The 22,226-nt window shown below is 37.0% G+C and overlaps 3 protein-coding genes and 1 long non-coding RNA gene across 5 annotated transcripts in view; 2 read left to right on the forward strand and 2 right to left on the reverse strand.

Moving 5' to 3' along the window:
* LOC109860466 overlaps positions 1 to 2,117 on the forward strand; it is a 3,271-nt gene extending 1,154 nt beyond the window's left edge. The window contains exon 3 of the long non-coding RNA XR_002250826.1: positions 1,625 to 2,117. This is a non-coding gene — a long non-coding RNA (uncharacterized LOC109860466). The remainder of the gene's footprint in view (positions 1 to 1,624) is intronic.
* LOC109860465 overlaps positions 1 to 2,932 on the reverse strand; it is a 4,897-nt gene extending 1,965 nt beyond the window's left edge. The window contains exon 1 of the mRNA XM_020439556.1: positions 2,323 to 2,932. Within this exon, the coding sequence (XP_020295145.1) occupies positions 2,323 to 2,379 (57 nt within the window). The 5' untranslated portion in view covers positions 2,380 to 2,932. The remainder of the gene's footprint in view (positions 1 to 2,322) is intronic.
* Positions 2,933 to 2,998: 66 nt separating this feature from the next.
* LOC109860474 (acylphosphatase-1-like) lies at positions 2,999 to 4,431 on the reverse strand. Its single transcript, XM_020439573.1, has 4 exons — positions 4,146 to 4,431; positions 4,031 to 4,047; positions 3,469 to 3,578; positions 2,999 to 3,361 (listed from the first exon to the last, which is right to left on the reverse strand). Exons 1-4 carry the CDS (start codon positions 4,276 to 4,278, stop codon positions 3,247 to 3,249), a joined length of 375 nt encoding a protein of 124 aa, XP_020295162.1. The 5' UTR covers positions 4,279 to 4,431; the 3' UTR covers positions 2,999 to 3,246.
* Positions 4,305 to 22,020, forward strand: LOC109860471 (cell growth regulator with RING finger domain protein 1-like). 2 transcript variants are annotated; one of them, XM_020439567.1, is made up of 7 exons: positions 4,305 to 4,360; positions 5,048 to 6,146; positions 9,795 to 9,952; positions 17,702 to 17,873; positions 18,289 to 18,430; positions 18,558 to 18,665; positions 18,916 to 22,020. In XM_020439567.1, the coding sequence occupies exons 2-7, from the start codon at positions 6,049 to 6,051 to the stop codon at positions 19,384 to 19,386; spliced, it is 1,149 nt and encodes a 382-aa protein (XP_020295156.1). In that variant the 5' UTR covers positions 4,305 to 4,360; positions 5,048 to 6,048; the 3' UTR covers positions 19,387 to 22,020. The 2 variants fall into 2 exon arrangements, with proteins under 2 accessions (XP_020295156.1, XP_020295157.1); XM_020439568.1 differs by lacking the exon at positions 4,305 to 4,360 and having other exon boundaries at positions 4,536 to 6,146; positions 18,292 to 18,430.
* The last annotated feature ends 206 nt before the right edge of the window (positions 22,021 to 22,226 follow it).

The following is a 22,226-nucleotide window of genomic DNA, read 5'->3' on the forward strand; positions in this document are numbered from 1 at the left end:
TTTTTTTTTTTTTTTCTAATTTTGATAGAATATTAACTCTTTTTCTTTTGCTTTAATAATCTTATCTCTTTATAGATAGTCGTCGCGCACGTCATATAATTTATACTCACGTTATCGAAAGTGTGCTCATTTTTTATCGCGACGATTGCCACCGTTCATATTTGAAGTACTGTTGCGTCATATAAAAAAAAAAAAAACATCCACGAATTTCAAAGCTGTCACTTTTGAACTGAAGATTTTTTACGTGCGAGATAATAATGTTTATACTGTGCGCGTTGTCTTGTACGAAGTAAAGAGAGCTCTCGTCGGCACAACTTGCTCGCTCAAATCGCCGTAGGAACTGAACAGTTTCGTCGAGCGAAAGTCATTATCACCGCTTATCAACCGCGACCCCGCGACCAACTAACAAATAAGCCGATTCTTTCCCCTTCTATCATCGAAATCTATTAGTATCTCGCAGCCTTTGATCGATCGAAAATATAAATGTGAACAAAAACTATACACATACATGTATATAGTTTAATATAAAATATATATAATTTAATTTAGTAATTATATATGTAGTTCAATTTATATATAATTTTCTAGGTTGTTTATTTGATAAGAAAATATTAAAATTATGCGATATTATTTTTATATGTATTACACATTTTTTAATACTATTATTACATATATTTATATATAAATAGCAGTCTATATATAACAGTAGTTTGTAACTGTTGTAATATTTTTACAATTTAAATGAAAAATTTAAATAAGAAATGTGTTTGCGCGTATACAAGTAAATGTTCTACAAAAAAATCGGCGATACCTTGAGCGCTATATAATTTACATCAGTCTTCGAAGAAAGAATACATCGTTTGTTAACTTTTTCTCATTGCGTAAACGGGAATTACCTCAAATTAACGACTGATACGTAAAATTGTTTGGTTAGTTGTTAGATATCTCGACATACCTTTGCCTGTCACTTTTGCACGCTACTGATACGCGGACGCAATCAAACAGGTCGCGGTAAAAAAGTGGATAAAAATATCATGGGTTTTTATTTAATTTACTTGAGTATACACTGAAGACATAAGAGGTTTGTTCGCGTCGCATGCCCCAACATGCTCCTACTCGCCCCAAACGCGCCTTAACAGCGAATTCGATAGGCTGCACCAGTGCGCACTGAGTGCGACTTTTTTTTATTGAAAAAGTTTATTAAAAAAGTTTTGAAGTTTCATTAAAGTTTAATTAAAAAAACAGCGCGTTGGAGCGAATAGGAGCATGTTGGGGCATGCGACGCGAACAAACCTAAGATGCGCACTATGCGCTATTATAATGATAAAAAAAAAAAAAAAAAAAAAATACAGGAAATATGCTAGACATATTTATTCGTAGAAGCAAAGAAACCGGTTGTGTGCGCTGACTTCACGCGCAACCGTGAGGTAACTATGGATAACTGCAAATACATATACATATATACATGTATAATGATAAATACGCGAGTCTCGGAGAGACTTCGAAGAGTTGGGAGAGAGGTTTACATTTAAGTATCTCAACAATGACGAAGTTTTCAATAGGTTCGATCGCTAGTTGCGATTTACTATCGCGCAATAAGCGTTTTTATTACTTTTGCTTTCAGTGTCCCGTGAAGAAAGGGAAAGATTTGCGCGACGCAGTCTCCAAAGTTTTTTTTCGAAAACACACCGTGTCGTGTTTCTGCTTTTGCGAACAATAATTGCGAACATATCTGCGCCGCGCCGGTGTGGAAGGGAATCACGCGAGTGATGGGGCACTTGCGCAACACGGTATTTTGCGACTTCCGTGTATTATTATATTACAGAGAATGCACACGTATTTATCTCTTTTGTCCAGTAGTTTTCTATAAATGTATACATCATCTAGTACGTAATATTAGATATTTGAAATAAAAAGCGGTATATTATGAAGCAAAAAAAAAGAAAAAAAAAGAAAAAAGAAAAAAAAAGCAGAATAAAGTGAAGCGACCATATGTTAAAGTGCGTTGTAACATATGTTTGAATCTCTTATGAATATTACAAAATTTATTTTAAATTCAGCTATAAAAATCAAGATATTTAAAACCGACGATATGCATAATACAACAATATCTGCGTCGTTACCTGATAATATTCGCGCTACATTAACACAACGAAAACACCGAACGTTTCGCGAACAAAATAAATAATATCAAAATGCGTGTTCTGCGCAACGCGACACATTTTTCCGAAACGATTACACCCGCGCGTTGATCACGAGCGTTCGTGATAAAACAAAAATATTGACAACAACACACGCGGAAACGTGCGAAATTTTATTCACCTGATACACCTGCTGCGGCCGCCAGGTGTGCTTGAAGAAGCTCTCAAAACATCTCATGCTGCTTTATCCTTCTATTCCCGTCACATTCTCTCCTCGTCGATCATTGCATGCGTCACGTCTGTACGCGGCGAATTTGATCGTTTCTCTCGGCTCTCGGTAATCCGATCGCGAGATCGATCGAGAGATTGGAGATCGACTTGCGACGATGAGCGTAAAACTGAAACTCGAAGAGTCACGGCGCATTCTCCGGTGGAACGATAATATTATTCTCTACCGAAGAGAACGAGAAAAAGAAAGGGATGCACTTTGATTACGCGACGGTACGCGGAAAGATGCTCGGAGAAAGATCTCGGAGAACTGCGCTCGTCATCGCGCTCGTTCGCCGACTAATGAGAAACTTGCGGAAAGACGCTGGCGAGATCACCAGGCGCCTATAGTTGCTCCTCTCTCGCTTCCACGTTACGTATACATAGCGTTGTATGTACGTACTTTGCGTGAGTGCACACCTATTCCGGAAAACGAGGCCACAGATGCGACCGAGAAAGAGAGAAAGAGAGATGCAAACTGTGGAAATAAAAAAGAATAATATCTCCGCGCCAGGAGAGATTGTATGTGTGTGTGCGACGTACACAACTATATTTAAATATCACATTACTATTTATTTAAATATACTGACTCTTATATAAATAATGACGTTCAATTTCAAAAAAAAAAAATTTCAACTCACTCCGACCTATCAAAAAAAATTCACCGAAATTAGAAGCTACGTGTCATCGCAGGACCACCGTGAAGATAAATATTTAACATTAAATATAAATTAATATTTGTCTCATTAAATATAAATATTAACTAATTTGACGAGACTCTTTAGTTTTTAATGGTCATCGTAAAATACTTATTTTTTGTTTGCTCGATTATATATTCCTATTTTCGAATTTCGAAATTTGTGAAGGACGGTTCTGAGATTTCTTTCTCGTTGCGGAATTCCGCCTTATCAATCCGTGACTGTGGACTTCCGGTGTGACGAAGCCACTGTTTCCTAAAACAGAGAAGGAAAGAACGATATTTGTGTTTTTTGTTTGTTTTTTTTTTTTCATCAGTGACACACTTTGAAGCTGTTTTCGATGACACACTTCTGAAGCTTACATTTCCTCGACCTTATCCTTGTCTCCTTCCAAATGGCCGACCACGGTATCCTTCGACGTGTTCATGCACCATCCTTTTAAATTCAGCTCCTGGCTGCGTTTCTGCGTGTACTGTTATTTATTCGCAAACACATAAATAAAATATTATTTATTGGCGGTAAAAGAGCTTAATTGTTATTCGATATATTAATTCGCGTCTTACGCTTGCTATACAACTTGGACTGGATATTCTTGATAAAAATATAAATTTTCTATATATTTAATGTATTTATAATATAAAGTTGTGTCTATGTATATAATTAAAATTTATGTGAACTACCGACAAAATAGAAAAAGAGCTTGAAAATTGCATCAACTATGAAACATCGATAAAAAAGATGCACGCTTGCATTCACGGGAGATAATACAGAATTGTGATAACTCCGGAAAGGGGGTCAACACAAATCCGATAGATGTCGCAAAGTTCTCGCGTGAGTTTGTTGTCAATTGCATTTCCGGTGCGGCTCTTCACGATTGATTAATTGGTCAAGTTCTTTGACGAATAATACATTCGATTTACTCACCTTTCTGAAGAAGACACCTTGAAGACAAAATAATATGACGATTAATAACATAAGATTCAATCAACAGTGTTAAAATCCGTCGTCAATCTTTGTCGAGCCGATCGGTTTTTTTTACCTTGCACAATGCCGAAGACTTCGAAATCTACCGCGAGCATCTTTGACATTTTCACTTCCCCTGTCGATAGCGGCAACTTCTCGAGGAACAACAATGAGAACAACAGACACGCGAAGCAGATATATCGAATCATTCGACGTCGAACTCGATTGAAATGTCCTCCAAGGTGATTGTTCGACCCAGATGTCGCTAGTTTGAGGTGTATTCAGCTAATGGTATGTTCCAGAAATAATTGCGGCATTTCTAGCGACTTGGCCACACTAAGTTGGCCACCGTAAGTTTTATCATTGTGTTCACGAATGCACGTTTTCATTTATTGCATCGCTCTTATTTATATATATATATATATATTAATATATACGGATATATGTATTGTTATTTTAAATTTACGTTTTTTTTGTACTTTCTCTTTCGTATGCAGATCTATTTGTAATTTTCAAATAATTGCAATAGTTTTGATCAATCAAACTACAACTTGTGTATGATATAATTTGTCCCACCGTATTATTAATTTCTACTATAAGTTAAATTCACAATCTACAATTTTTTCTTTATGCATCGCATAATCGGAGAATCTAGAATAAATTATTTTTTTATATATTTTTGATATTCATGCTTATTTTGCATATATTTTGCATATTGTTTTGTTATCTTGAAAAATTTTTTTCAGCGCTAATAGCAGCGCACACACGTAAACATTTATTAATCATTTCAAGCCGGTTCCACAAATTGTTTTCGAGATTTTTTATGATTAATAGGACTGGTTTTTTAACGATGTCTCAGATATATTCCATTAAAATTGAAAAATAAAATAAAAAATTTTGCATATATCACAATTGTTGGTAAATGTCATATACATTATTGTAAAATATGATAGAAACACACTAATGTTTTTGTTTCAGATGTTGCTAGAACACTTGTGCAAAAATTTATAATATTTCGTACACTCCGTGCACATGTAGCACAAAACAATATGACGTTTGATTTCGTGCCGATAAATTTGTGTGTAATTAAAAATTCTTATTTGTCACTTCGACGTTTGAGATTGAAAGAATTTTTATGTAAAATTATTAAATATAAGTTCCATATACGGCACGGGCCCCCCGCGCTAAATACCCCGCGAGAAGCACGTGTCTGTCGGGATCAGTCACGTGGTCGAGAGAAACATGGTGGTCCCCTCCGCTCACGTATGATCCCGGCGCACTGACAGTTCTTACTGTAGTTCATACCCCCTGGCCCCCTGGTCAGTTGCGTCGTGACTGTCAAGTGGTGAGTTCGATCGTTTTGTTCGCGCGTCACTCGCGCATTGCGTACTGGGGCTGAGTTCTCGTCGCGCGTTTCTTTCGCTCGCACCATCGCCACTTGCTCCAGGTTCTTCGCACGGGGGATCCGGTCGATCGCGTGTACAGCTTGTGTGTCAGAAAATGCGGCGACTAGTCACTCGTTTCGTCGTCTGCCACGCGGAACGGCGCGAGTCGTGAATAAGCAAACGTCGTCGCGCAGACGTCAATGACGAGGTGCCGACAACGGCGCGCTTGTCAAGCGCCCGTGTCACTATCGGACAGCGGAAAACGATCGCGCGAATAACGGACACAAGGCTGGGACAGTTGACAGTTGATAAATTGAGCGGCGTCGAGAAGCAGACGACAAGGAGAAAAAGGGAAGAAGAATAAGAAGAAGAAGAAGAGAAGGAAGTGCCGCCGCGCGGCAAAAGATAGAGAAGCGAGGAAGAAACGGCGTCGTTGACGTTGTCATCGTTGTCATTGTCGTCGTCGTCGTTGTGATATTTTCGCGCATGTACGCGTACGTCCTATGTATGTGTGTGCATGTGTGCGGGCGGCGCACCACCTGGTGTTGTTGAGGACACGACGGCGACGGACGGAAATCGCGGAGACACGACACGATGACGGCGATGCTGGTGTCCGTGGCGGAACTGTCTAACATTTTCTCGGTGCTCGCCGTGTTGATATGTTTCTGCGGAGTCTTTCTCTTTATCATGAGGTACGTACAACAGCAATCTCAACATTACCTCCTTTCTCTTCATCTTCCTTTCGTCGTACATCCGCTGATTACGCGCAGCTGTAAGAGATACGTTAGCAAAGACGTGCGCGTTGAACACAACGCGAAGAATTTACTCTTTTGTTCAATTAAAAAAAAAAAAAAAAAAAATATTCCACACGTCGCAACCTCCGGTTCTTATTGGAGTCGTAATCTTTCATTGATTTGCTCAATCCGAATGAGCACTGCGCAGTTACTACGATTTTGTTACATTAACGAAGAATTTTGTTTTGGCTTTATTGAGAAAGACGTGCGCGTCATGTGTCGCGATAACGGGTGTTAACAATAAGTGCCTGTTATCTGTAGCAATTCCGCGACTGTTCTCGGAAAACGCAATCGCGAGTAAAGAACGCTTATCGCGCCGTTTGACGATTTGTCATAGCCGAGTCTCTCGTTCTCCCTGATGTGGTATTATTATACAAATGTGTGTCTTTCAACTGTCAGCTTAATTTTTGCGAACAAACGCGTGGCGTGACTAATATCTTTCTTGCGTCTTGGCTGTATACTAATAAGAGATTAACGTTCGCGCATTTATCTCGCGTTATAATGATGTTTTTGTGGAATATAACATAAATTTTATTGCGATTTAAAACGATCCAATTTATACGTCGACACTTATTACATCAAACTCTGTGTTTGAAAAGTATTTAAACTTGTTTTTGCACCACAATCTCTTGCTCCATTTTTGTTTTGCACATTTTTTTAGTAATTTTTCAAGAAAGAGAATTCTTCCTTGTTGTATAAATATGCATTTATATTAACTGAATATGCACGTTATATAAATATGCATTGACATTGTTGTGAGATCGTCGCTCAGCAACAAGAATACACGTATTAATTGAATTTCATATGTGAATGTTGAAGTGGAAAACAATTGTTGTTCGCGTATCAAAACTTCAAAGCTGACTTTGAACAAAGTAAATAGTTGTGCACACAGTGCAATTTTGCATATAATCTATCACGTAAAGAGAATTATTTATATATAAAGGAAAAGAGACTTAAAGATCGTTCTACAAACGCGAACAGCTGATCGCACGATCAGAAGGCAGAAATCGCAAGTTTGTCAAAGTTCTGGTTTCTGCGATCTTGCAACGGCCAATAAGCTTCGAATAGCCCAATTTTCACGACAAAATATCACTCTCATACTTTGGTGGACCATCATGGACGTCAAAAAAAAAAAAAAAAAATCTCTGCTGATTAACTTACGACTAATTTGAACGCTCAAAATCGCACGATTCTTCCGTCTTGGGGCACAATGCAATTGTGCGACTAAAATACAAAATGACCTTTAAAAAAGTTTATTTTGAACGAGAATGCTACATGCATAAACAAGTTTTATAATGAAAGCAACAAAAGATGAACATTAACATAAATTATTATATTTTGCTTTCATTTATTCGTTACTCAACCTTTTTAAACATTGTACCCGTTACGTATTCATAGAAATCCTATTGTTCGTACGTATGACAAAGAAAATAAAGATTTATTGCGTGTGTATGTGTGTGTGTGTGTGTGTGAAAACATTCGCTGTGATTTTTGGACCTCTCTGAGAATTTAACGAAAAAGACGAGAGAAAATCGGATGAGCGCTCATGCGATTTAGGAACGTCGGAATTGGACTTGCGATGTAAATTGTTTTCTTTCCGCATAATCGTCTCCGTATGCACAGTTGTGGAAGTCTTTCGGCCGATTGAGAGTTGGCAATTTAAAGACGACAGTTCCGCGAATGGAAACGACGGGCGATAAGTATCTCTGATTTTCTCGAGTGACGCAGCCGCTTTCGTGTGCGAGAAGATCTCGAAAGTAGGTGTACCACAAGTCTCTGTTCTTTAAAGAAAGTCGCCAAGTCGCATTATATTTCTAAATTGTGAAACTTTGAAATTGCGAGCAGCAATAATTTGTTTTTTTTTTTTTTTTTTTTTTTCCGCCGTGTCTCGCGCTCTCTTTCTCGGCTAGCTTTCGCTGAACGCCGCTTCGAACATAACATCGGATGAAGTAAAATCACGGGACGAATATCGAAAATACCGGTTCCCGTTTGATTGTCGAAAAGCGAAGCGACGTCATCGATGGATGAACCGTTACGAGTGCCGATCGCGGTTCGAGATTCCATCTTAAATCGGCTATAACCAGTGCGAATTAACATTCCGGTTAAATACTCGTCTCTTGTTCTAACAACAACAACAACAACAACTCGACAAATTGGCGAAACAAATTTAACATAAGCCATTACACCTCGCAATCAGATCTAACAAAAATTTACATTTTTAAAGAAACATAAAACACATCTAACAAAGGTTTATATTTTAAAGGAACACAAATAAAGAGACATAATAAGAAAAATATATAGGAATTACAATCAAAACTTTGAGAAATGTCATTCATCAATCGCAACATTTGATCGACAGGTGACATTGTACAACTTTCGTCACATTTTTCACGACTCAAAGCAGTGATAAATACTTCATAATAAAACTATATAAAGCAAACCTTTCGTTTGATAATGACAACGACGTTTGCAAAATTAACATTGAATAAATCAGATTAATTTATCAAGTAAAATCTTGATTATACTTTCATTTTAACAACGTCCACAAACAACTTTATCATTTTCCTTAAATATAAGTAACATTAACATGTAAATGCAACGTTTTGTAGTCAAAAATACATAAATAAAAATGCAAATGTAAACGGAATATAAATATGCAAATGTATGAAAAATAAGGAATAAAACGTCTCTCGTCTGTTAACGTTGGCGTGAATTGGAATCAAACATTCAAGATATCAAAATAATTTAAAGAAATCACGATCCAGAATCTTTTGTGTGCTTCGCACATCATTTCACTGATGAATACTTCTGTCACAATCACGTCGTCTCAAGGCCAGAAGGTCACTGACAGTTTTGCACGACACTCGAGTCGACACTTGATTTGAATCGGTAGCGCTGTAAATAAAAAAATTGCTCGTATTATTAATTGCGTTGAACTATCTAGTTTGATCATCTTAAATATTTCTTCGGTGTCGAATTTTTATCGTACGTCATAACGCACATTCAAATACTTTCGTTCAATAAGAAAGTGACGGTATGTTTTGAATCAAATGTTTTTAAACAGTGAAAATGTTTTTTAAACAATTACATAAACCAAAAAATACACTTTTTTGACACTGTATTACTTCCTTGTCCTTGCTTTTTTCCGGTCTTTTTAACCGATAAAATATCGAGAAAGAGCCTCTTCTTAATCAGATTATTCTAATTTCTTCGTAGAGATTGTGAATGCTTCTGAACTTTTTTTAGCAAAGCATTTGTGCTAGTTGATGTATCGTGTTGCTTTGAACGCGCGACCTTTAGGTAACCATTAACTTACCGACTGTATAAAAGTGCATATAATTTAAGAACTACTGTAGAACATCAACTTTGACATTAAAAATTCATCGAGCACTTACTTAGAAGAGTCAGGAGTGGTGCGCGCGAGAGTGTAGGTTGCGCTGTGTCGATGGTGCACGTACGATTTTGAAATATGATTTTTGTCAAATCGTCATTTTTCTTACCCTATAATCGCCGATCGATAAATAAACGCTTTTTCTATTTCCGTAGAAATATGATGGTGCTTCGCGTTCACGGCGATGACCTGATGTTTGGCGGTAGCGGTGGTGTGATAACGCATGCGCCGCGCATACCACAAATGGAGATGATGAAGGTCCACATTCCTTTCACCTTCAAACTACACGAGAGCTTCAAGAGCACGTACGCCGGTAAGTCCTTATACACTTTGCGTCTATACTCGGCAATTAATTTCCCATCCGACTTCGGGGGATGTTGATACGCTGCGTCGTGTTTCACGGCGAAAGCGAATATTCGCTCGTTTTCGCAAAATTGTGCCTTGTAACAGATGTTGTCTTATTTTTTTTTCTCAAATATTCGAAAAAAACTTGACGTCATCCGTTACAAGGACTTTTGAGCGCTGAAATATAAGACGTATATATATTTCCTAGTACAACACTTAATATTTTAGTTTCTTGTCTTGAGCAATATGTAAGAGTCTATGGAAAAAAACTTCGCGCGCGACTGCAATTGCCTAACAAATTTCTTAGAAATTTTTTGGGTTGCGCAAAGTAGAGATTTGCATATAAGAACGAAGAGAGATTTGCAAATCCGACCGTTGATTGACCAAAGAGAAATAAAAAAAAAAAAAAAAAGAAAACAAAATTCCGCGTCGCGTTCGTTTCGGTCGCGTTTTCCGACGCTCCGGAGATTCGACACGCCGATGTCTCGTGATGACGGAAAAGTGGGTTATCTTGATAGACGCGCGTAACAAGAAAAAGACGAGAGCGTCGCGTGTAATTGGCATGCCAGGTGCCAGCACAGCACGATGGGAGCACACAACTAAATTACGAAACAAGCCACCTTGACCGCGTGTTGTAGTCGGGTCATTGCAAGCCGTTTGACTTTTATCAATTGTCAATCGCTCGCGATGTTTCTTACAGAAGAGTTATATTGAATTTTCATTTCGCAATTAAATTCATTTCTCCGGATTAACTACGATGTTTGTTTTCATGACGCTGTATTATTTTTTTTTTTTTTCGATTGAAAAACAAACGACACGGCGAACTATCTTGTAACACATGTGTGGCTTATTTTGAACCTTCTCGCTCTTTGAATAAGAGAAAACACTTATCGGAGATAAAATTGTTTAATCTGGAGATAAAATTGCTTTATTTACGTTTTGACGAGAAGATTGAAGTATGTGCGAATGTGTGTGTTTATTTGAGCAAGTGTTCAACGACGCTGACTCTTGCTGCTTTTTTGTTATTTATTTGTTAAAATCGTTTTTGTTATTGTTAAATAGAAAGTTTCGAAATGTTGCCGTAAAACAGAACGAATTTAATAGAACATTATTTTATCTTCAATTAATGTTATTTTATTTTCGATTTCTGTGGCCACAAAGTTTTACAAGTTATGCGAAGTACATTTGATATTTATAGTTTTTTATTACATAATTACTCTACATTGTAGGTTTTTAATTTACCTAACTTTGCTTATTTTTCGTTGTAGTTCGAGTTGTACGTTGTACCAAAAAACTGAAGACGACTCACAGTCGAAACGTTTTGGAATCGTCGAGATCTTGTAGCAATTTATTATTGCATAACATCCGGCAATCACTTCTCAGTATTTGCCTGACAAGCATTTTTGAATTATTTTATTTGCCCGTACAATATCATACGCGAGCGCGTGTACTTCCACGAAATCGATTATTTCGCTCGAAATCAAGGGCGTCGTTTTCAAATTCCGCTCTCGTGGCTGGCCGTCACACAAACCACCGTGAGAGGTTACACGATGAAGTATTTTTTCTCTCAGTCTTCAGTTTTTGAGGACGCCGCGTAATCCGATCCTAAGTGTGTTGCACAATCAGGATTCACCGGACGGCAGTTGCATCGGATGGTTCTTAAGTCAACGTAATCTGAGCAAGCTGTCTTCCTTCCGTTCGTCGTGTCACGAAAACGAAGAAGAAATCAACATCGGAAGTTTTTGCTTCTGTCTGTCGTTTCTTTATCGTAATATTGTTTCGGTTTGTAACGCGAGCGCGTGTCTCGCCTGGTCGAGAAACTGACCAGTGTCACGAGCCGGATTGCCAATCGTAAAAGAAACGTCTCGTGTTCGAGAAACTTTTTTATTTAACGACTTAGCACTGATGAAGTTGCTAGTTCAATTGACCAATGCAGATCCGTTATCGAGCGACCGGGTTTATACACAGCTCTCCGGTCTGTTTCTGGAAATTTTTCTCGTTAAAAGATCGAGGTTCAAGAGCGGATGTTGAAACGGTTAAAAAACTCCGTTGAATGTCGTAATATTGACAGAACGGTAGGTGCAACGACATCGGGTGTAGTCGGAGAGAAATGCACGGATTTATTTATCTAGTTGCTATGTACGCACTGCGAGTAGTTGCGTGTAACATTGGTCGGGGTCACTGGCTGCAGAAGAACGTGACGAAGATAACAGAACTGTGAACGCGTGAACTGTACTTACGAACAATTGAAGCTATTTATGTGAACTTGAGATTAATTCTGATAAAGTCGAGTGTCAGATGTGTATCCCTCTTATTCCATTATCCACTGAGCGTCTACCTAATCTCTTTCTTTTCTCTGTTTCTTATTACACCGATCATCCCTTCCTTCCTCGTAGTATCTTTATTTTTTTCGGAACTAAACCCCTCTCTAAAAATCTCTCTCTTTTTTTCTATTACTCTATTGTTCCCTTCCTTCTCTTTTTCTTTAATGCGCTCTGACATTTAATTTTCTTTCCCTATCTCTCTCAGCGCTTTTTCTACAAATTTTGTTATCCTACATCTAGCTCTTTCGCTAGAATCCTTTCTATGTATCTGTCTCTTTATAAATAATTATAATCCGGCTTACAGAGTGGAGTTAGGATTCGCAGTATCCGTTTTATTTCCTCTAAATCTTTTCTGAGTCTTTCTTCTCTTTCCGCCATCTTTATACACGTACTTGCTTCGTACACATAAATATATATTCAGTACATGTATAAATATATATAGAAACTTTTTTTTATTTTAATGGAATTAAAATCACCGACAACAAATTTACTTACGATCAGTTTTGATTCGCGTACAGCTTTTCAAAAGTTGTCGCATTTAAAAAACCAGTTTTACGCTCTCAATAACAACTCTGAATCCGCTGTTGTGAAGTGACACTTATCAAGAGACTTATAAAAAGTTTATTTGTTATACAATGATTTTTGGCCGGACAATACACTTTTCTCATGTTGTAACGCGGAGCAGTAAAACCAGAAAACGAAAAGGAATCTGAATTGCAGCAATAATAGTGCACGGTCGTAAAAACGAGTTTGGAAAATGACTTATAGCTGAAAGATCGACGAATGTGGAACGCACTTTCATGTTTCATGGTCATTTAGTCAATCGGGCCCGAGTCTCACGTCATTCGCGTTTTTTTCCTTTTTTTTTTTTTCGGTACGATTTTTTTCTACTTAATTCCGACATTGCTACCTACATGTGTCTATGCACGTATGTATATGCACGCACATGTAACACGCTCGACTAGAATAAGCACGTTTTCTTGTAATCTGGTGAAAACAATGGATAAGATAGAATAAACAAGAAATATTCGTGTTTTACTTTTAAATAACACCAGCGGAGTTGTTGAAAGTTTTTTACTTTATTATAGAATTTTATTACTCTTTATATTTTTTATATTTTAATTTATTAGATTAAATTAATTGTTATATTTTTAATTTATTAGATTAATTTATTCGATAGATGTGCTAAGTATTGCGAGACAAATTCCAAGTGCCTCGATGGCCTAACAGGCAAGGCGGAGATTCCAGATTCGACTCCTGGCTGACGAGTTTTTTTCGCAATATTTTAGAATTATTTAGGACGGTACCCTTCATATATACGTGATGCAAATCCAGCATCCTATATGGAGGAAAAAAATTATTTCGACGTATATATGTGTACACATATATATATTATTAAGCACATTCTCTGCACAACATCCTGCAAACGACTCCTACAACCGAATTTATTTCATTTATTAATTTATGAGAGTTATATTTATTGTTCGACTTTGTTTTGCATACTTCCAAGTACAATGAAAATGCATATGAATTATTCACATACATAAAATATGTGCCAAACATAAATTACACAAACAGCAAAATAGAGATACCAAAAAAAAAACTATTATACGCAATAAATCACATATTTCCATAAAAAGCAAATAAAGTTGTTTTGAAACCTTTTCAAAACAACAATAAGAAGTAATATTTGTCGCTTATCGATTTTACGCGCGCGAGTTCTATCTTTAGTTAAACGATTTAAATTTTGAAATACGTTTACTTCAAAATTTAATTATCAATATATAATATTAAAGCGAATGAATTATTATTTTGCGCTATATAATGCGCGAAAATAATAGAAAACGCAAGAAAACATTTTAATGTGTCGCTATTTTTGACGTGACTATCGGTGAAAGGTCAGTTCGTCCATAATTCGCGCACATTCGCGTCATTCGTGCACAAATCTAATTTACTTACATTAAAATCGGCAGTTGTAAGTCGTTCTGTGTAAAGTGAAGGATTAGGAAAACCACCGATCCTTTCGTTCGGTGAGCGCGGAATGTAATTTGTGTGCGTTTTGTAATTCACCGTAGAGAAAACACGCGGAGAGAGAGAGAGAGAGATATATATATTTGACGCATCTTTTTGTGAAACTACGGGTCCCACAACCAACATCACAGTGAAGAGAGACTAATGTAGGTTCGGAGTAGGCTCAGGATTATCGAATCCATTACATAATAGCGAACGGTTGCGCCAGCGACAGCAGCCGACAACAGAGTCAGAGTCGTTAGAATCACGAACCAGTCCACCGCGTTCACTTCTCTTCGACTTTCGAGACACGGGAGATCACGTGTGTTCTTAATCGTAAAAAAATTTGTGAAAATGTTTATTCCGTTTATTCTCTCGAGATCAAGTTTTCCTCTTTGTTTTTGTAGCTTATATAAATAATTCGATAGACATAATGGCGTGTCACAATTGGCATAAATTCACACGTATTTTTGTGACTTAATGAATAGAGAATTTCTCGACGATTAAAATTAATTGTCTCCCTCTTCGTTCTCAGTCTCGCCACTTGTTGATCATTGCGACGACCTTGATCGAAACTCTCGGCAACCGGCTCGGTATCGCCGTTCAGTCACGTAGGCAAAGAATTCTTTTTTTTTTTTTTTTCATCTCGTTATATATATATATATGTATGTATATGTCCGTAAAATGTAGTACTAGCCGTATTTTCTACTTGTAATGACCGATATTTTAATCAGCAAAAATGTTAACGGATATTTTAACGGTTTTGACCGTTTTAAAGATGGTTGCGATGGCGACAAGTAAGGACTCTAGGTCACTGTAGCTGTATATTTGAGAGAGAAATACGTGAGATAAAAATAAAAACAAAAAATAACAAATAAAAACTTTTGAAAAACTTACGTAGGTCACTTTTGTAGTTCTTGCAATAATTTAAAAAGATATTTCGGAATGATAAGATACTCAATGCGGGTGCGAAATAATATTTTAATATGAAGAAAAAATCTCGCAGATCAAATCATTTTTAAGCTGTTGAAGAAATAATTTACACTAGATCTTCGCACTTTCAAAAACGTTTGAATTTTCTTCAAGAATCCATCTTATGAGATTCGTATTCTTATCGAGATAAGTATTCTCGGAAAACGTAGGCGTTATTATAATAATTGCTAATAAAAAAAACTAAACATGAGAAGCACCGACAAAAAAATACAATTGTAGGTCAGTTTCTCTTCTCGATTGAGAGAGACCTTTTGATTCTCTGGCGTTAGCGTAAATAATATAAACGACGACAAAATCATCTCTCGAGAGATAATACGAAACATACGTGTAATTCGCGAGAATTTGACAGCGTGTGCGCATGCACACCATTCGAGATCTCATGCGAGTTTTAGCGAGGCGAACGAAAGTGAAAGCTTACCGGTAACGCGCGAGCGACGGTCGGGCCTCCACTCGTCTCGAATCACTTCGACTCGACTCGACTCGACTTGTGCCAGACAATCCGTCAACAATTTCTTAAATTACAACTTATCTTACATTTCAATCAAATTTATTAATAATTCGCGCTTTGGGGACAACTTGCGTGGTTAGCCTGCGCGTGATGTCGCGCGTTTCCTTTTCTCTTTCTCTTGCAGAATTTGCTTCGAGAGATTAAAGGAACAAAGTGTGTCGCGACCTGGAAATCTTCGTGATCTCCTTACGCAGTAGATATTATATATAGAACCAGTTGGTGTGAGAGAGAGAAAGAGAGAGAGAGAGAGAGAGAGAGAGAAAGGAAGAGAGAGAGAGAAAGAGAGAGAAATCGAAGCGTTTCTTATGCAATAATTTTTTAGTAACCAGTCGTGAAGTGTTATAACGTGTTAATTACAGTGTTATAACTGTTCGCTATCTTCTTAAGCTCTTTTAGCGAGATGCTCGTCACAGAATAACTTCTGTGCATTTTTATTGCGCGCCGGTTGGTACTACGCTGGCGCACATTCGTAATGTCACGCCAGCAGCGACGTTCTCTGTAAAACGATATATTACTGCTACTTCTTTGACTAATCTTTACTGCTTTAATAGAGTGTTTTTTTTTTTGCTGGAATATTACGCATCTTGTAAACACATAAAAATACGCGCTACACAAAGCCATTTGCATAAACTTAGAATCAGAAACACACTGTTTGTTATGTATTTTGCATTCTTCGTTGCCTAACTACAATACTTACGTAATAAAGTTATTATATTTGCCCAGCACAGGACTGTTTATTAATTTTTTATCTGAAACAATTAAAAATATAAATTATAAATATGAAAAATAGATTATACAGCAACACGGAGCTTTTACGACAATGGCACAAATTAACACGGAAGATAAGAATAAATGGTGAGAGAGTGTTCTTTCTCATTATAATTAACATTGCATCTTTAACGCTCGCGGAGAAATAATATTAAGTAACAATGAACAAATAAAAAGACAAAAATTAGATCGAAAAGAAATAAAAATAAATTTAAAGTACTATCTTATTAGTTTCTAAAGCGGTCACACGTTGTACGAATAGACGCTCACACCTAACGGTATTTTATTTCCTGATGCCGAAAGTACAACTCACATCTCTATCTGTGACAATCGACTTATTGCGTAGTAAGCCATGAGACTATTCTTGTGCGATCGATTTGACGCGATCTTTCGCCGGCGGCGGAAAAAAAAAAAAAAAAATATCGGCGCGGCGGCGTACAAGATGGTGAATTACGGAGCGTTGCAAAACGCGCCGCTTGCGCAATTAAGCAACCGAGTGTCTCGAAACGTCTCACTGACAAGTCGAAGAGACGTTTCGAGAGAAGAAAATATACCCAACAAAATTTATATACCGGGTCTCGTGTAAGTAACCGCGCGAGCGCGCGTTGTATGTGCGCCTTGTATAACTTGATTACGCCATAATAAGTTGTATATGTGGTTGCGCGAGTGTAATTGGTGCATAAAACGATCAGATTTAGCGAGCAATGCGTATAGTAATCGTTACTCAATCAATCAACATTTTTCATCTTTGGATTAAAAAAAAAAAAAAAAAAAACAAAGGAATAAATTAAAATGCTAATTAAATAAATATGAGTGTGTGAGAACAATGAAAGATCAATTAATTTCTCACCTTTATTCATGTTGTGCAATCACGCGAGCTCGAAGAGAGCTACATACTTGTTGCGTTATGATCTTGACATTTTCATTTGTCACATGCATCAAATGATTTATTATTTTGTTCTTTACTAACTAAATTTACAATCTGAAGTTTAAATTCACAAGACTGATTAGTCAAAGAAGTTTAATTAAGGTTATTTAAAGATAATGATATATTGTTTTTTTTAATTAATTCACTAGCTATTTCTGACGAAGAAGGAAAAACTGTCTGTTACAGAAGTCGAATGCGAAGTGTCGAGCCAAGTGGAATATTCGTTGCAGGCTATCTGGGGCGTTAGCATCAGGGAGCTGCATCTTGCGCTTTGGAAACCTTGGAGCACATTGCGGGACGCTTCCTTAAACGGAACTCTTCTGGAAGGTCACGCGCAATATTACACGCCGCCGCAAACGTATCCTTTATTTGTTCGTTCTATTTGAGTATCCCGATTTTCAATTTTTAACGGAACGTTTCCACAAGTTGGCGAAATCAATAATTGAACAAAAAGTATCGGTAGGTGTATTGAAACGCGTCAGGATCAGCAATTACCCCAGAGAAGTTGCCGTAGAATTAAACCGTCAATCAAACTTCGATAATTCAGGCCAAAATAACATTGAGAAATTCCGTCCCGTTTTCTACTCAGTGTGACGGAAATTGGCAAACTAGCGCGCTCGTGTTACCACATATTGGAAATTATAACGCTGGCGCTAATTTGCCGATTCAACATATGCCGAACAGTTCAGTTAGAGCGCTTTTCGCGTGATATATGTATATGTATATAAAAAAAAGAAAGTGTATAATTGTTCATTCCTTGACCGAGATCGCAGTAGACAGTCGCACGGAGAGGAAACGCTGAGATTATCACTTCCGGCTCCGGAATTGGAGCTCGGCACTCCGCCGCGGCTCTGTTATCCTCTGGTAATTTTTCTCACCCGAAGAGACAATCGGGATCCTCATCCCGATGAAACTGTAAGTAACAATTTTTATTATCGTGCGTTTGGCATTGCGCGCGCATTAAAAGTTTTGCAAAACTCGCGAAAGTTGTTGCGGTCGATTTCATAATCGTTTATCATTTCGCTCGGATTCTTTGTTTAAGGTTGCGCTGGTGAACGTTGTTCATATTAAGGATAGCGTGTGCACGCTGCCGACTTCGATTCTGGCGCAGTATTTGAAGCAGGCGAACGGCCAGCTATCGTGTCTAAAGGTAAGTTTCAATATTGATGCAAACAATTATTATCATCACAATGATTTGTCTCAGTTTTCTGAAGAAAAGCAATCTACAACTTTTTTATGTAAATTATTTTTCGCTCTTTCCAAAAAATTGTAAAAAATAAAGATGAGACGAAAGACTCATGTTTGCGATGTTAAATTATTTGAAGTATCGCGCGGAACATTTGCAACTCTTTATAAGCGCTGTTATTGTACAATTCTTGTTCGCGATTTTCTCGCCGTAGCAACTGTACCTCGCCACGGGCAACTCGAGCAACTACGACGAGAGCGACGCGATGTCGTCGGCAGGTCTGAGCTCACCAGCTCTGGCGCTCGCCGAGCCTTGCAACAACAACGACACCGGCAGCAGCAATCGCGGCACCCTGGTGGCATCCGGTCAAGGCGATCAGGAAAACGGCTCGCTCTGGAACACCGCGGGCGAACAGCTATGCGTAGTGTGCCAGTACTTCCCGCTGTCACGAGCCTTGCTGCCCTGTCGGCATACCTGCATCTGCGCCTCGTGCTTTGGCAAACTCGATCGGTGCCCGATGTGTCGCAGTCCCATCAAGAGCTACTTCTGCATACGCAGCGAGGAGTACATGCCCTCGGAGAAGGAGATCAATCCGTGCAAGCAGCGCCAGTCGAGTCACGGGCCCACGCATTGGCTCCACGACTGGAACGACCGACTCACTGATTTTCTCGGTTTTGCCCGTTAGACAATCGCCGAGGATCGTTCGTGTTTTTTGTACATCGGAGCGTTCGAAAAAGACTTTTATGTAGTCATCTACTTCTTGGATTTTATTCACGTGCAAATCCGAAGTGAAGATAGCGATCAATCGATGAAAACACGCGTCTACGCTGGACTTTCACGTGTGCGTTTCTGCACAGACGTTATTACATTTATATTTTCATTGCGTCTAAATTATTTTTCTGGATTTTAACAAATATTTTAAGAAATACGTAGAGACATAAAGAACAATTAGAAATAAATTTGTATTTGCTTTTTGAAAATTTGAGAATGAGTGATCTATATATTGTAAAGTTTTGAAGCTGTGGTGAATGATTTATGAAAAACGAAACGAGGAATGAAAAAAAGAAAAAAAAAACCAAAAAACCAAAAAATAAATGAAACAAATAACGACACCAAGACAGAACAAAGTTTCGATTTTAATGCGGAGTGTCCTTTTGCGAAACTTGTTGAAAGACTATTAAGAGACGCGGTAGCGCGAAATCAAGGATGTTACGCTGCGTGTGTCTTCATGTCGCAAACAAACTTTCACTAGTCCTTTATACTATTCTTAAAGTAAATTTGACAAATTTTCATTTTTATGTATTCATCGTATTGATTTTTTTTTTGACAAGCTTCTAATCTAACTTTAAAATTTTGAGCGATAGTGGATAAAATGAGATAAAGTATGATGTTTTTATCATTCACATTTTGATTTTGTCTCTGCATTGTTTGTGACAGTGAAAAACAAATAAAATAATATTTTATGGATTTCTAAATAAATATATTATTAGAAACAGTTTGTGCACACACAATAAAATCTGATGAAACAAATTTATTTACAAGAATATTATATACTTCGAGTGTGTACACACGTGATTATAAGCGCTTATATGATAAAGTGACAAATTTTGAAAGTAAGTTGTTATTTTAACATGTTAGTAAGCGGAACACACACAGAAAATATACTCGAGATGTTGCTGTTTAATTAACAAACACCCGACAGTTATTGAACTTGCATATTATACACACAATTGTTTTGCAATACTTCAAAATCGTGTTACAACGCGTTGATTACACTCGACCGCAGCTCAACCATTATCTTCAAATTAAAAAGAACTCTTACTTACGCAGCGTGTTTGACTTGAAAATGTTTCAAACAACAGATTCTGTCTGTGTTTTGAGATAAAAATTCTGACGGATAAAGGTTGACATTATTAATATCTTTTCTAAATGAAAAATATAATTAAATTCTGCACACGCGCAATTTACATAAAAAAATTGATGTCAAGATAATTATTTTAAATGTTATTATTGAATAGTCGGGTGTTTTCACTTGACGCGTGTCAGTGCCAAAATAAATTTATATTATCAATGCCTCGTGTAATTCGAGCACTAATATCGATTAATAAGCACTTTTTGGCTCAACATGAATGGCCTAAAAAAAAAGCATGTTAGCAATGCAATACAAAATAAGTAGCGTCGATAGTAAAAAAAAAAAATACGCACCGACGATGACACAAAGCCGATTTTTACTCCGTTTACATAAGAGACGATATAAAACGATAACGAAAATACAAGTGAAAAAACATAAATAAAAACTTTTAGAAGTTAAAGAATTTGAAAAATTACGTTTACAATGTTCACAAAGTCAAATAACGTTCTCTTGTTTCTTCCTCTATAAATAGTTATTCTTGAATTACGTCAGAGGCAAGAAATGAAGAAAAAACGTTGTTATATACAACTTACATTAAAATAAATTTTCTTCGTATGCAGCATTAATGGCATTCGATAGCATAGATTAATAAAGCTTTTTTTTTCATCGTTACATTCTCTTCGCGCGTCGTAACCTTGCGCTCCTCTCAATTATCTATCTCACTTACTCTTACAGTCTTCCATCTTATGCTTTTATTCTGCATTAATTAAAAGCAAAATTTTGCAACATCGCTCGCTACATCCCAATCTAACGTAGTCTGAGAACAAATTCTTATACTGTACAATGCTTTTGTATGTTATGTAAATACATTACGCATTACAGCGATATATTTATGGTGCGTGTGTACGCTATTAAATTCTCTCTAATTCTTTAGTATTAATTAAGTTGGTATTTTATAAGTCTCTTGTGCTTGCGAAAAGTATTACTTTTTTTTAATCCAATTGAAATATTTGAAGATCTGATTTGCAAAAAGCTTGTTGATTTAAATAAATGTTTTCCGACAAGTTTAGCGTGTGTTAAACGCAACACAGAGTATTAGACCAAGATATGTAAAAGAACGGAGCAAGCATACTCTTTAGATTAAGACCATCATGTATCGTTTAATGCCACTGTAAATAGACAGACTGTGATAATTCTAACAACGTCCGTGTGTGTAAACGCGTCTCTTGAACGAAGCGACACGAGAAAAGGATCAGTTTTAGGAACTTTTTTCTGGAAGAGCCCACAGCTGGGAAAATGATCGAAATTATGAGCGATGGCCTTTACAGTCAATTTGCTATTAAAGACATTAACATCTTAATTTATGTTTTAAGTGAGAAGCGTAGTTTGGATCGCGCTTCGCGGTCCAACTTGAAGAGAGCATATCTGTACATAATTTATTTAAATAAAGTGTATTAGCCGGCATTATATACTTTATTTTTTTTTTTGCTCAAATAAATATCCACAGTTTACCACAGTTTTACAATCGGAAGAGGGAAACATTTGTTTTTTACAAAAATTTGATATTTACTAACCCATTTAGACCAATTCGATATCCGATAACGTGTAATTTATTGCATAACAGGTTTTGCACCTAAAGTGATAAAATGCGTTTAAAGTGAAAAAAGAAGTAA

This window comes from Pseudomyrmex gracilis, unplaced genomic scaffold (assembly GCF_002006095.1).
Source record: "Pseudomyrmex gracilis isolate BER0280 unplaced genomic scaffold, ASM200609v1 scaffold_393, whole genome shotgun sequence".
NCBI lineage: Eukaryota > Metazoa > Arthropoda > Insecta > Hymenoptera > Formicidae > Pseudomyrmex > Pseudomyrmex gracilis.